Below are 13300 nucleotides of genomic sequence, written 5' to 3'. Positions count from 1 at the left end.
CTGCTCTAATTCATGTCCATTTCTTGGAATGCTGGCATTAGGCTGCTCCTACTATTTATTTATTATTATACCATGACCCCCCCAAAACGTGCACGCTGATTGGTGCACATTGTAAATCGAGTTATACTAATGGAAAAAGGTCCGGTCGCCCAGACTTTTTTCCATTAGTATAACTCTACTTTTAAAACCCTGTCTCGCTATGTTAAATGGGTTTAACATAGCGAGACAGTTTTAAAATAAGCAACGGACATCTCCATTGCTTATTTTAAAACTGTCTCGCTATGTTAAACCCATTTAACATAGAGAAAACAGTAAAAAAAAGCAACTGAGATCTTGCTTTCTCCGTTGCTTTTGCCCACAGCTCTGATGTACTGCACAGGCGCGCAGTACATCAGAACTGCCGCGGATGCCAGACATCTGCGGAAGGGCAGTAAACAGGCATTATACTATGCCATTATTTAAGAAAAGTAATAGTTTCTTTTCTTAAATAATGTCATGGTATAATAGCAATAACCACTTCTGGTGGGTAATGCTGTATTTACCCACGGTTGGCTTTGTTTGGTCCCTCGGGCTTCGCCCTCGGGACCAAACCACGCCAACCGTGGGTAAATCCAGCATTACCCACACCCAGGTGTGGGTTATTGCTATATTATTTATTTACTGTTAAATAAGAAGATGGACTTCTCCAGAGACCCTTTTCAGTTGCAATAAACAGTGCAAGCAAACTAATACCACATTACATCCTACTACATACCCAGGCAGCAACAGGTTACATTTCTCTACAAAATCATTGATATTCAGCACTGTGTCATGGTACTGCAAATGTTTCTGAATACCACCAGGTATCTTGTTGCATTCTGTACAAGAAAACAAAAGAAAATTACCCTTCTGCTAGAATCACCTGCCTATGCCTGTGATGCTTGATAATAATGTTTGTAACGCACTGAGCAGTTTTAATCACTAGGGGGCAGCAAAGTATTTGTCGACTATCAGACCTCATATCTAATTTTACCAAGAATCACAGTAACCCAGTATCTGAAAAAGCCAGTAAACCAGCTTGACTTTATAAATTTACATAAATATCAGTTACTAGTGCAATGCTTTCCATGTATTCACACAGATCGGGTGGCTATCTTTATAAAGCTAAAACAATCTACATCAGAGCATGACTTCACATCCTACAGTGATCATTCTCATAGCACTGTATTTGAGATAACTAATACTATAATAATAGCAGAGCGAGTTTGAAAACAGCTTCACAGTGCAGTATTATTGTTGGGGTTCTTAAGGTGACTGCATTTTATAAGCTCACTCACATGCTCCTCAGGGATACAGCAGCAAAGCAAAGGTCCAGAAAGGAGCTACAACAAGAAATTTTTTTTATTAAAATGATCAGTACTGAAAACGGTCAACAGAACAGTGCATGACAACATATACAACAGCATAAGAAAACTGCAGTAGGAGGAAAGAAGCTATGCTCATCACTCCTGAAGTTTAAATATAATTTTCATAAATGCAGACACTGAGAAATCATAACTGAAGGCTGAATTACCTAGCGCAATGTGGGGGTGCAGTTCTATAAGGGACCAGCTGTCATCGTGGATTGAGTGAGTTTTCTCAACCAGCATTTCACACACATCCCGTGCTGTTGCACCTGTTGTGACCTCCAGCGATCGACATGCACCATCTTCACTGAAGACTTTAATAACCTGCAAGAAAATGGAGCTTTATTGTATTTTTGTCACATCCAAATCCCCCTTACTCATTGGCCACTTTATCAGATGCATTCACAGATGTCAGGAATTTACTTAATTTACATACATATATATATATATATATATATATATATATATATATATATATATACATACATACATACACATTTTTCAAGCATGCGCATTAATGCTCATCTAGCCTGCCAATATACCAAAACACTTGCACCCATAATAAGTATCCAGGCTGTTCTTAAAAAGATATAAACTAGAACTTGCTTTAATGTAATCTGGTAGTCTGTTCCATGCATCAGAGACTCTGTCAGAGAACCAATTAGACTTCTCATTCCTATAGAATCTTCTACATAGGTTGTCTGATGATTTTCTAGTACTTTTTGTTAACCCCAAACATTCCCACAGGTAGTTGTCCCTAAATGCCCTATATACCTGAATAAGATCTCCTCTTCAATATCTATAAGAGACACTGTACTAGTTCAGATACTTTAGTCTTTCATAATAACTTAAATTTTCAGATCCATGGATGCCCTTGGTATCTTTCTGTTGTACTCTTTCCAGTTTACTCATGTTTGTTTTCTTATAGGATTTCCATATTGTTATTCCATACTCAACTCTGGGTCTAATGTAACTAACAAACAATGACATCATTGTTTGTGATTTCCTAGACTATATAAATCATTTAATACAACCTATAGTTCTATAACTATCATTAACCAATTGGTTGATAAGATTAGAAAAACTCATAGCTGAATCTACCCATATACCCAGGTCCTTAAATGAGTCTACAGTTTCAATCACTGTGTGCTGTATTGAACATTCACCTTTCAGTTTATGTCTCCCAAATCTCATATGCTTAGTTTTTGATGCACTTATCAGCATATTAAAATACTGTGCCCAAATGGTAAAATTAGTTAAGTTATTTTGCAGACATGCCTTATCAGTAACACATGTAATCAGTTTACCCAATTCCAGGTCATCTGCATATAGACTGTAGAACACCTCAGATGAAAAAGTTAGGTCTGAAAGAAACAATCTAAACAAGTAAGGGCCAAGGACAGAGCTCTGTGGGACATCCTGACTGTAACGAAGATTTCACCTGTCCAGTTTATGATACTTGCCATGTTCTATTTGTAAGCCATGTAGCTATTCATCTTATCAAGAGTACATCAATACCTAGTTATACTAATTTATTGATCAGTGTTTTGTGTATTACCCTGTCAAATGCTGAAGTTAAATCTATATAAATTACATCACAGCACAATTTTTCATTTATATCTGTTATTATACTGTTATAGAACATCATGTTACAGGTGGTAATAGATCTATTTTCAACATATGCTTGCTGATATATGGTTTCAGTTCCCAACCTATCCAGTTCTGACAATAACTTATCCAACATTATCTTTTCCATTATTTTTCCACAGCATGAAAGTAGACTTAAGGGTCTACATGACCCTGGGTTTGTCCTACTCCCCTTTCCCTTAAAGACAGGTTTAAAAAGCGCAGGTCTCCAGTCCTGAGGAATCTCCCCATATTTACATGATCTAGTGAATAAAAGATACAATGGTACTGTAAGTTCTTGCTGAAGTGTTCTCAGGTCATTGTTACTAATTCCGTCTCCTCCCTGCGCATTGTTTGGATCCAGTTTGCAAAGTTCTTTTATAATATAATCTAATTTGACTCCAGTATCTGGGGTTACCTGGATGTCACCAGGACGACTTATCACCCCTTTTGTGGAGCCAAACTGTTTTGTATAAGATTTTGTAAAAATATCTGTAATCTGTGCCTGAAATAAAATTTTAGAATCTGCACACAGTTTATCAGTCTGTGTGTCTTTACTCCTTCCACATCTTATGTATCTATAAAAGGTTTCCTATTATGCGCCAATATCTTTATATAAATTTGCTTCAAATTTTTCTTGATCTTGTCTCACACTATGCTTAATCTGTTTGTCCAGCTTGTTTATTTCAGTTTTCAAAGTTGTAGTTTGACCTCTCTTCCATTTCTTACATTTTTTATCTCTCGCATTAATCAGATATATTGTTCTTACGGAACTATATCCCCCTGATGTTGTATGCCTAATCTATGAATTCCTGTAGGTCATCTGCACTTGACTTTGGTGGTCTATACACTCCAACAATTATGTGTACCAGGGTTGTCTATATTGTCACAGTTACACAGTCTATAGTATTGGTGTTATCACTGAACATGTAATTATCACAGGTCTCATAACTACCTTTAATCCCTATCATAACACCTCCACCTGATTTTTTGTTAGAATGTCTATTATAGTAAAAACATTTATACCTTGACAGAACTGGTTTCCAGTCATTGTTCTTTAACCACGTTTCACAAACAATAACAATCTTGTGGGAACGTAGCAAATTTTCCAATAAAAAAACTTTGCACCTGGCATTAACAACCATCAGAGATGCATCAAATGTTGCTATCTGTGAACTGTTAAACTTTCAACCTGGCAAAAATCCTGCCTAGTGTTTGTCAAATATTGCAAAATATCTGCTGCAAAAATTCTCTTCCCTGATCTTGACAAATGCACATAATCCTGTCTGAACATGTGTGCCCAAAACAAGGCTTGGATGCTCTACACATTTCCATTTTTTAAAACAGGATATTTTTCCATGTAGGCACTTACCCCAAAAATCTTTTCATTCACAGTGACCTGACTATCCTTTCTATAGGTGATTTGTGAAAAATATGTCCTAACACCAGTACAAGCTATACTATCTAGGAGGGCTGTCAGTTCCCGACTAACAATCAGAGAATCCTTGTGGGTGACATCATTTGTACCAACATGAATAAAAACAGATCCATACTTCCTTACATTAAGGCATTCCAAGGCTTGTCTCACATCTTCTATTTTTGCTCCTGGCAAGCATAACACTATTCGAAGTTCATTATCATCTCTGCAAATATAAGTATGAGTTACTCTAATAATTGAATCTCCAATTACAAGAATATCTTCGCTGGCCACCTCTAAAGAATCGTCAGCTTCTAATACAGTAATATCTGCTCTATCAATTGTTACAAAGGATAGATCATCACCATTAGTCTTATTAATCCCACTTTTTTCATTGTGTATTAAATTCTCATCCAGCTGGTGTTGTAAATCCACAGCTTGAGACATGCAGTCAACATCTCTCTTTCTCTTCTTTTTTTTTTTTTACAGTAATATTCTTCAGTCCTTCCATGTTCAATTTTGATTTCTTCCTTTTCATCTGCCCCTTGCCTCTTTTTTCTACCTTTTCTGTTGGAAAAATGATGCCTTTTTCTGTAGACTGAAGGTTTTCTGATAGAAAAATATTATCATTCCCTGTCACCTGTGTGTTACATAAAGCAGTGTGCTTTTTAGTATGTATTCCCTTTACATATGTTAATCAGTTTCTTTTTCTTCCTTGTTATTTGTTGTGAACTTCTTCCTTTCTTTATTTTTTGTTTCCTTCTAAACAAACTGGATCCTCAGATTACTGAATACTTGCATCTAGAATTCCAAAGTTCTCAGGGGCATCCTCTTGTTTCATAGGGGTTGAATGATCTTTGCAGAAAATAGATGCATCATTTCCTAAATCTGTTCTATTTGTTCTATGCCCAACATTTACTTCACCAGTCCAGTCATTAATATATGGAACAGTTCTCCAAGCCATGCCAATTGCACAAGTGCAATCATCATCAAGTCTAAATTCCATCCAGTCTTTGACTGGAGGAACACAGATCACCAGTATTGTCATCTGTTACCTTTAAAAATGCATAGACATTTATTACACTGTACATAATATTTGTGCATTAGCAAATCTTAATTGCATACTCATTTAAGGAATCCATATTCAGCTTCAAATGAATACAATATTGCAAAAGAAAAGAATAACCAAAATCAGTAACCGCAGAATTCAAAGAGAACTTCAATCAACTTCTATGACAAAAAAATCACACCAGAATATACAACTAAATAATAAAGTACAGCAAAGTTGTTCTGACCATGCAAGTTCTACAATCCAGATAAAAGTTGTAATTTCTTTATGTCGCACACTCACTGTCGCTCGCAATCGCACTTCTTTTTAACAGTAAAGATAAATAAATCACAAACCAAGACAGGATTGTTTAGATATGCTCAGCAAACTTAATTCAGGTCCTTATTAGTAATGGGCCTCATGCCTTTGGTTCCCCTCCAGCCTACAAACTCCTACAGATACAGTAGGTATGCCTTCAACATTTCTTCCTCACCACAAGGAGGCTATCCTGCCAGCATGAAAAAGCACCATCATAGAAAGCTTGGACAAAGCTGCTAAAAGGATAGAATCACAGGATGCCTACATTTGTTTCTCTGTTGTTCTTCACCTTTACGTGCAGAGCTTCTCAGTCTACAAACTGTGGTGTGTGTGTGTGTGTGTGTGTGTGTGTGTGTGTGTGTGTGTGTGTGTGTGTGTGTGTGTGTGTGTGCACTCCGGGGCACAAATCCACCTAGATCACAACAAACTACTAGAAGCAGCAGATGCTGCAGTCAGTTCAGACTGCAAGAATAAAATATCCATATTTAGCTGCTATAAAATGCATACTTTAATACTGCACACCCATATTTAACCAAAATTAAGAATATATAGTACCTATAATTCCAAAATCCTAAATTACGCGATTATCAAAGTATAATCTTTCAATTAAAAAAAAAGAGTGTTTGCCAATTAATGCATTTCAGGTGTTAACTTAAGCGTATGTTTTGTAGATTTTAATATTTATCAAGAAATTAACCCAACCATGTTCATGGATGAGGTAGAAGTATACTCATGCATAAATGTCAGTGGTTGAATGCAAACATGGCAAAGAGAATTGTGGTCATGCCTGCAAACATAACCTCTTTGTCACATGTATATGAAATATGTCGAAAAGATCATGACGTAAATTTATGGGCATTTATTTCATGAATACATGACAAAGGATTGCACGCAGGGGAGTTTTTAGTTCGCTTTGATAGTTTCATTTATAAAACTGTGGCATCTCATAGTATGTGACAGCTTTAAAAGTGGTTTGTGATTAGTGGTAGTGTGTGTGTGTGTGTGTGTGTGTGTGTGTGTGTGTGTGTGTGTGTGTGTGTGTGTGTGTGTGTATTTGAGAAGTATGAGAAATGTGTATCAAAAACTATTTTGTTACACTACATACATTCAGTAGGGTACAAGTTCTGTATTATTTGTTAATAGTACGACATTTAGGTTTCTGGCTACAATAGTACTATACTTAAAATCTGCAGATGCCATTTAATGTTTAACAAAATCACTACAAGACTTGCTACAGTTTTGATGATAATGGCGTACAGTCAAGTTGCTCAACGCCAAAGGTGATATCACACAGGATCTGAAGTCTTACAATCCTTACAGTAATTTTCCATGAAACACATTAAGAAGATCTTGTTTCACATATCTATTTATGAGGCAGTCTGATCCTGTAGCTTCCTGGTTAAAGAGCAAGACAGACATTACACTGCTTATCAGTGATTGTTCCTACTTCGGGATACAGTAACCCTCAAGAAAGAATAATAAAGTCTGGGGTTGTGGAAGGCTTGCTCCTTGTAAAGGACTTATTTTTAACTTTTGCATTTCCTTGTATTCTTCAAAAACTTGAGTACCTCTGATATGAGGTTCAGTGTACACGGTCAAGCAGTATAAACTATTTTAGCAGTGCATTTCTTTTGTGTACTGGTGCCTTAAGGAGATCGAATGAAGCTGATGCCAGAGTGCACATGCAGTAATTAATTTTCTTCAGAACAAAGCAAAGAACAGCAAATCTACTTAACTCCTGTTCAACCTGCTGGATATTTCCATTTAAAACAGTAATTCCAGGGAATGTAATAAAATACAAAAACACCACAATAATTAATTCTAGACATGCATTTTATTAATTGTATACTCTACTTTGAATATCACAGCCATTAAAAATATTTAAAGTACAAAAAGCAAAGTGCTTAACAGATGGTCAGAATTAATGGCAGTTGTCATTAGCAGTGCTATATGAACAGTTTAATTGTGTTCTTTATGAGTGCGCTGTAATACGATTCATCAGTAGTTTCAGAAATAACGCAGAAAACTGGAACATTACTGGAAATACAGATCATGCCAGAAGCAAAGCTGATGAGATCATTGTTATTGACAGTCCAAAAAAAGGGCCACTCTTGCTAGGTAAAATAGCTGTTTCAAAAGAAAAGTCTCCAATGATGTCATAAACTAGGAAATGCATTTCATTTAAAGAGACAGTCTTTACACAGCCAGCAGTGTTAATCTGGGGAATGTATTTCATTTAAAGCAACACTTTTTTAATTGCTTGTAATGTGTGTTTTGCTCTTACTGTTGTCTGTGTTAGGGTATTTCACCTACTCAGACTTTGTTTGTGCAATTCTAAAATGAAAGTCAGGTAAAGCAGCACCTTTGTTAGAGTCATTATTTCTTCAACACTACTTGGGTTCCCATAATTCCAATACAGTTGTTCCACAATATTCTATACTCTCGTCTAATGAAAGAATGGAAATATCTGCCGGTCCACATCCTAATTGTGCTTTTGCTTATAATTTGCTAGCACGCTAAGTTCTGATTGGCTGTTTGTACCTTACTATGTGCACTATTTTGTGCTATAGTGCCAGGTTTTGCACTTGCCTGAACAGAGCTGCATCATGTTGTACTGGGGTCTATATTAGAACACCGAATGTTCAAAATTCTGAGTGTTCTAACATTGACCCGTTTTCAGTGAACGCTGAAAATATCAAAGAAACAGAAAACCAAATTTTTTCCTAGGGAAAGAATTTGGTTGTCCGTTTCTGTTGCTTCGGTATTTTCAGCGCTGTGGTGGAAAGTTACAGGTCGGGTTCAGGTAAGTGTGCGATTGGGTGGACGTGAGGGTTAGTGAGTTAGGGTTAGGGCGTGGGTCAGGTAAGTGTGCGATTGTGTGGACATGAGGGCTAGGGCCGGGTAAGTGAGTTAGGGTGCGGGTGAGGTGACTGTGCGACAGTGATGGACGTTAGGGTTTGGGTTAAGGTAAGTGGATAGTTAGTGGTGTATGTATAGTTTAGTGTAGAGTTAGGTGTAAGAGTTTAGGTGTATGTGTGTGAATTGCTGTTTGTTTGGTGTGCTTGTGTTGTGTGTATGTGTTTTGGAGCAGCAAATTTCTTCCCTATGAAAAAATTCGCTGTTCTGTATGTTTGATGTTTTAAATTTTCGATTCATAGGGTTCGATATTAGAACACTCGAAATTTTGAACGTTCTGTGTTCTAATATAGACCCGTTGTACTGTGCACAGAACCACAGTAACTTGTGCTAGATAGTAACCAGTGGGCCCGCAGATAAATCTCCCCTTAAAAGTACTCAAAAAACTAGTCTATTTACCACTGTTAGGCTCTAAGCAATTCACTACTGTTCTCTGCAGACTGCCTACAGGTTAGTGACAGTTCAGTTTTAAGATTTTTATCATCGTGTTCTTCCTGCTAAAAAGGACAAGGTAACAGAAAATTCCATGAACCCTGTCACTGGCTGGTATAATTGCAAACTACTTGTGAACATTATCCACACTAAACTCATTGTATCTGTCAGATTTCTGTAAACTATGGAACTACACTCTGCCCTTATCTTGATCTGTGGCCTGCTTACAGTACTAGGTACCTTAAGGCAGGTGTATCAGCCGCCTTAATCCATTCACTGACAACCCACTATTGTTTCTGCTCCCTGAGGTTTATATGTGAAAAATGTAAATACTTCCTTAATTTGAGGCTCACCTCTCAGGTCAGAGAGTTGTCAGAAGCCATGCAGCCCTTGTCATCCACACACACACACAGCAGCACAGTACCAGCACCAAACTCATACATGCTGAGGTACTAAATAAATCTCAGGCACCCCCTAGGCAGAGCACTAATATACTCAGACCTCAACAGCATAATAACACCTCACCTGCTGAGTACAGGACAGCATTGCCCTGATAACACAACAAACATAGATCAAGTGGCATGCTCAAGCCCATAAGGCTACAAGACTCTGCTAAGGACAAATCAGTGTCTTAGTCTGAGATGATGCACCACTCACCAAAATAAGCAGAAGAGGCACAGGTAAGGTGCCTTTTGGGTGTCAGAATTCATGATGGCATGAAAACACTTATGTCCTTTACCCTGATGTATACATAAGACATGGTTGTTGCTTTCATGGGTGTGAATGAAATGTGTCTCACACCTCCTTGAAACATAATGAAGAGAAACAGAGGTTAGCTTTCTGAGAGTGTTTCTACACTGCCATCACCATGAATGATGCCGCAATACAAACAGAAGAAAACCAATTTCAACAGGCTCAGTCACGGGAATCAATGTAGGTAGATTCAGTTTGTGTCAGCCTGCAGGGAGAGGGCTGAGAGTTTTATTTCCTTCGTTAGGGATGGTCTGCACTTCTCTCTACAGGGTTACCAGTTAAGTCATTTTCTGCTTCAAAAGTTCCTTTTTTAAAGGCAAGGTCAGTGACCTACATCTGCCAATCTAGCAAATTCAAATCAGACCAACACAATGAGGCACTGCTGAATGTTACAAGCCTACATAAACAGATTCCTGCTGCAAAGCATTTCTAAGTCTTGAAAATGAAGACATATACACAGTCACAGAAACATGGTTACATTGTACTGGTAACACTCCTTCCGTACCTGGTTTAGACTCCTATAGACCTTCCAGTGAAAATGGCACTGCTTGTGCCACAATTGTCAGTTTTTATTCATATTCCTATCACTTCATGCATGTGCCAGCAAGATAAAGACTTGGAATGCATACGTGTCTTAGTAACTACAGGTACATCTACATTTCTTATCATGGACAGCTACAGAAACCCTACCATGAAGTCTGCAACCCATCATGACTGAAGCCTGTAGCCCATCATAACTAACAGAATAGAACCCTTAACTATTTAACCAAACACAATCATCTGGGTAACTTCAGCTATCCATCCATAAGCTAGTTAACATACACCATAAATAAATATGTACAACAGTTCCTGGCTATCAGGATATCAATGCCCACTCTCTAGACCACTTAGTGTCCACCTCTACTAGGATCTCAAATTGTCTATGTCTGATTCTCACAAATGTGTCACAATTACACCTCGCACATATAGTTATCCTTCACTGGTCAATTGTGAGCACCACGGTATAGTATTCTTTGGAAGATACAGCCAAAGGTGCCCTCAAGTCCTATTGTCCTTAGAGACTTCTCCTAGGTAAACCTGCTAGTGCCAGCTTCCAACCTTAAGAAACTGAAAAGCTCTGCAGTATATGAGGACTCCACAGCTAAAATGGCTGCATTCACTGTTGATTTTTGCCCCCATATGAGCTCACGCATTAAGGTCTCTTTTCCCATTTGTCATAAATACAGTGCCAAGTTCAGAAACGCACACCCTTTTGGAAAACTTCTATCCTTAACAAACTGTACAAAAAGAGAAAAAAAACTGCTGGCCTTAAAATATAAGCTCAGATCCCCACTCTAAAAGCATTCTCAGAAGAATAAATGAGAAACTGAGGCAAAAGATTAAAACTAACAAAGCCAAGTATGAAATGAATACTGCTACCAACACCAAATATTACTATAATATTCTTGCAGACAGATTTATACAAAACATCTTCCCTCTGCACCTTCTGTGCTTTACTTTCCTTCCCTCATCATCAAATCAGCACCCCCATTATTACAACAGAACAATAATTAGATGCCATATTCAAAACAAAGAGCGCAAAAGCACAAGCCTTACGGGGTCAGACAACATCCTACCCGTTTCCTTGCTAGTATGAAGCACTGCACCCACTAACTCTCTGCAGAGCTGTTTAACCCCAACTTGTCCACTGGTTGTGTTCCTGAAGCATGCAGAGTAGTTGTGGAGGGTTCCAGTCCACAAGGGAAGCCCAGACAGTGACGCAAGGAGATACAGACTGACCAGCCTCAGCAACATCGTATGTAAAATACTGGAACGTTACTCTGATAATTATCAGCAATTCCCTTACTCCCATCTGCACACAGGGGTATCACCACATAAGTCATAAATTAAGGATATTAGCAGCTTAAACTCCCTCAAACCAAACCAGTTTGACTTGGTGATAGATTCTGCTAAAACAGTCAGAGGATCCAGACAAAGGGAAATTGGTGCACACCACCTCCTACATTGACTTGACTAAAGCATTCTATCCCACCTTCTGGAATCATCTGCAAAACTAACACTGCCAAGTGTTAACTCCTACATATCTCAATGAATAGTAACTAATAAAAATAACCCATTCCACTGGGGTAGGAGGCACACTTATAAAAACGCAGCAAAACTGATGTCTCCTGAGGTCTATTTTGACCATGCAGTCTTTGGCTTACTCCCTGCTGTCAAAGGTCACTGACTAACCCAGTTTGATGACATCTGCAAACTCTGAGCTGCCAATACTCCAGGTGACACATATATCCCCCAATAGGGTTGTACTCATACAAATTCATAACTTCTGCACCATGGACTACAACACGACACCAACAATGTAGCATTTTTGCTCTTTGGGAAGAAATACCAGCACAGCAAACACCACATAAATGTCATCTCTTGAAAATCAATACCGTTATTAGAGGCATAGGCATGTTCATGGATAATGAGCCCTACTTTGACCGCTATGCATCAACTGTAGAAAGAAAATCCTTTTATCTAGCCCAGCACTGCACTTGATTGATACCTAAAGGAATATCTTCCTATTCCAAGAAAGTTATAGCCCCCCCTCTAATCTGTCCCTTTTAAACTCATAAATGAATCTGATGCCCCCTTGGTTCAGTTAGGAAAAAAAAATTGTCCTCACTAAAACAGTCTTCATATGAGCTCCATAAGCTATACAGACTGCTTAAAATTGCTGCCACTCTATCCTTTCTCTTATTGAGTTCTCCAAGCCATTCTCTTCCTGGACACATTTGTAAAAATGTACCTACCAGAAATACCTACTCTGCAGATGCAAATTGATACTGTAATACAAATAAGACCTACTGATGGTATGATCTCTCTCCCAGAAGATTCCCTACCACTAGAATAAGCTCTCTACAATGGAAATCCCCTGCTCTCTTTAAATCTAGTTTACATGACTTGATGGGTAGCCATAAAGTCTCCTTCATGGACAGGGACAGTAAGCAAACTACAATGGTTAGGCTCCTAATAATCTTTTCAATCAATTGTCTAGTAGTATGAACCTATAAAATTGTTTGGAAACATTACTTAATGGTTGCACTACTATTTCTGTGTGATTCTGCATATATCCTGAAATAGTGAGCATTTACTCTTGTGAGAACTGAGTTTGAAGCAAAGTGAAATTTTAAAACAAACTCAAAGAACAATGTGAACGGGTAAGCACAGCTGATAGTTCTGTGATTCTGATACAGATGCATAGTCTTTGTAAAACAGAACAAATATTCTTTCTACCTAGCACTGGTAACTGTCCAAGCTCTATGACTCTTCAGTAATTACATTTCTTATGAGATAAGACATGTTTTTCACAGAAGTTAGTTTACATAAAGGCAAAATCAGAATAAAATAAATAAAAGGGAA

At 37.9% G+C, this 13300-nt stretch overlaps 1 protein-coding gene across 2 annotated transcripts in view; it reads right to left on the bottom strand.

Annotated features, from left to right (window-relative positions):
* Window positions 1-13300, bottom strand: part of GRB7 (growth factor receptor bound protein 7) — a 2830640-nt gene that overhangs the window by 590311 nt on the left and 2227029 nt on the right. For both annotated transcript variants that reach the window (XM_044072739.1, XM_044072740.1), the window contains one exon: window positions 1553-1709. In XM_044072739.1, coding sequence (XP_043928674.1) covers window positions 1553-1709 — 157 coding nt within the window. The remainder of the gene's footprint in view (window positions 1-1552; window positions 1710-13300) is intronic.

This window comes from Protopterus annectens, chromosome 5.part0 (assembly GCF_019279795.1).
Source record: "Protopterus annectens isolate FY-2018-M chromosome 5.part0, PAN1.0, whole genome shotgun sequence".
NCBI classification, from domain to species: domain Eukaryota; kingdom Metazoa; phylum Chordata; order Ceratodontiformes; family Protopteridae; genus Protopterus; species Protopterus annectens.
This window is presented reverse-complemented; position numbering and strand designations above follow the sequence as displayed.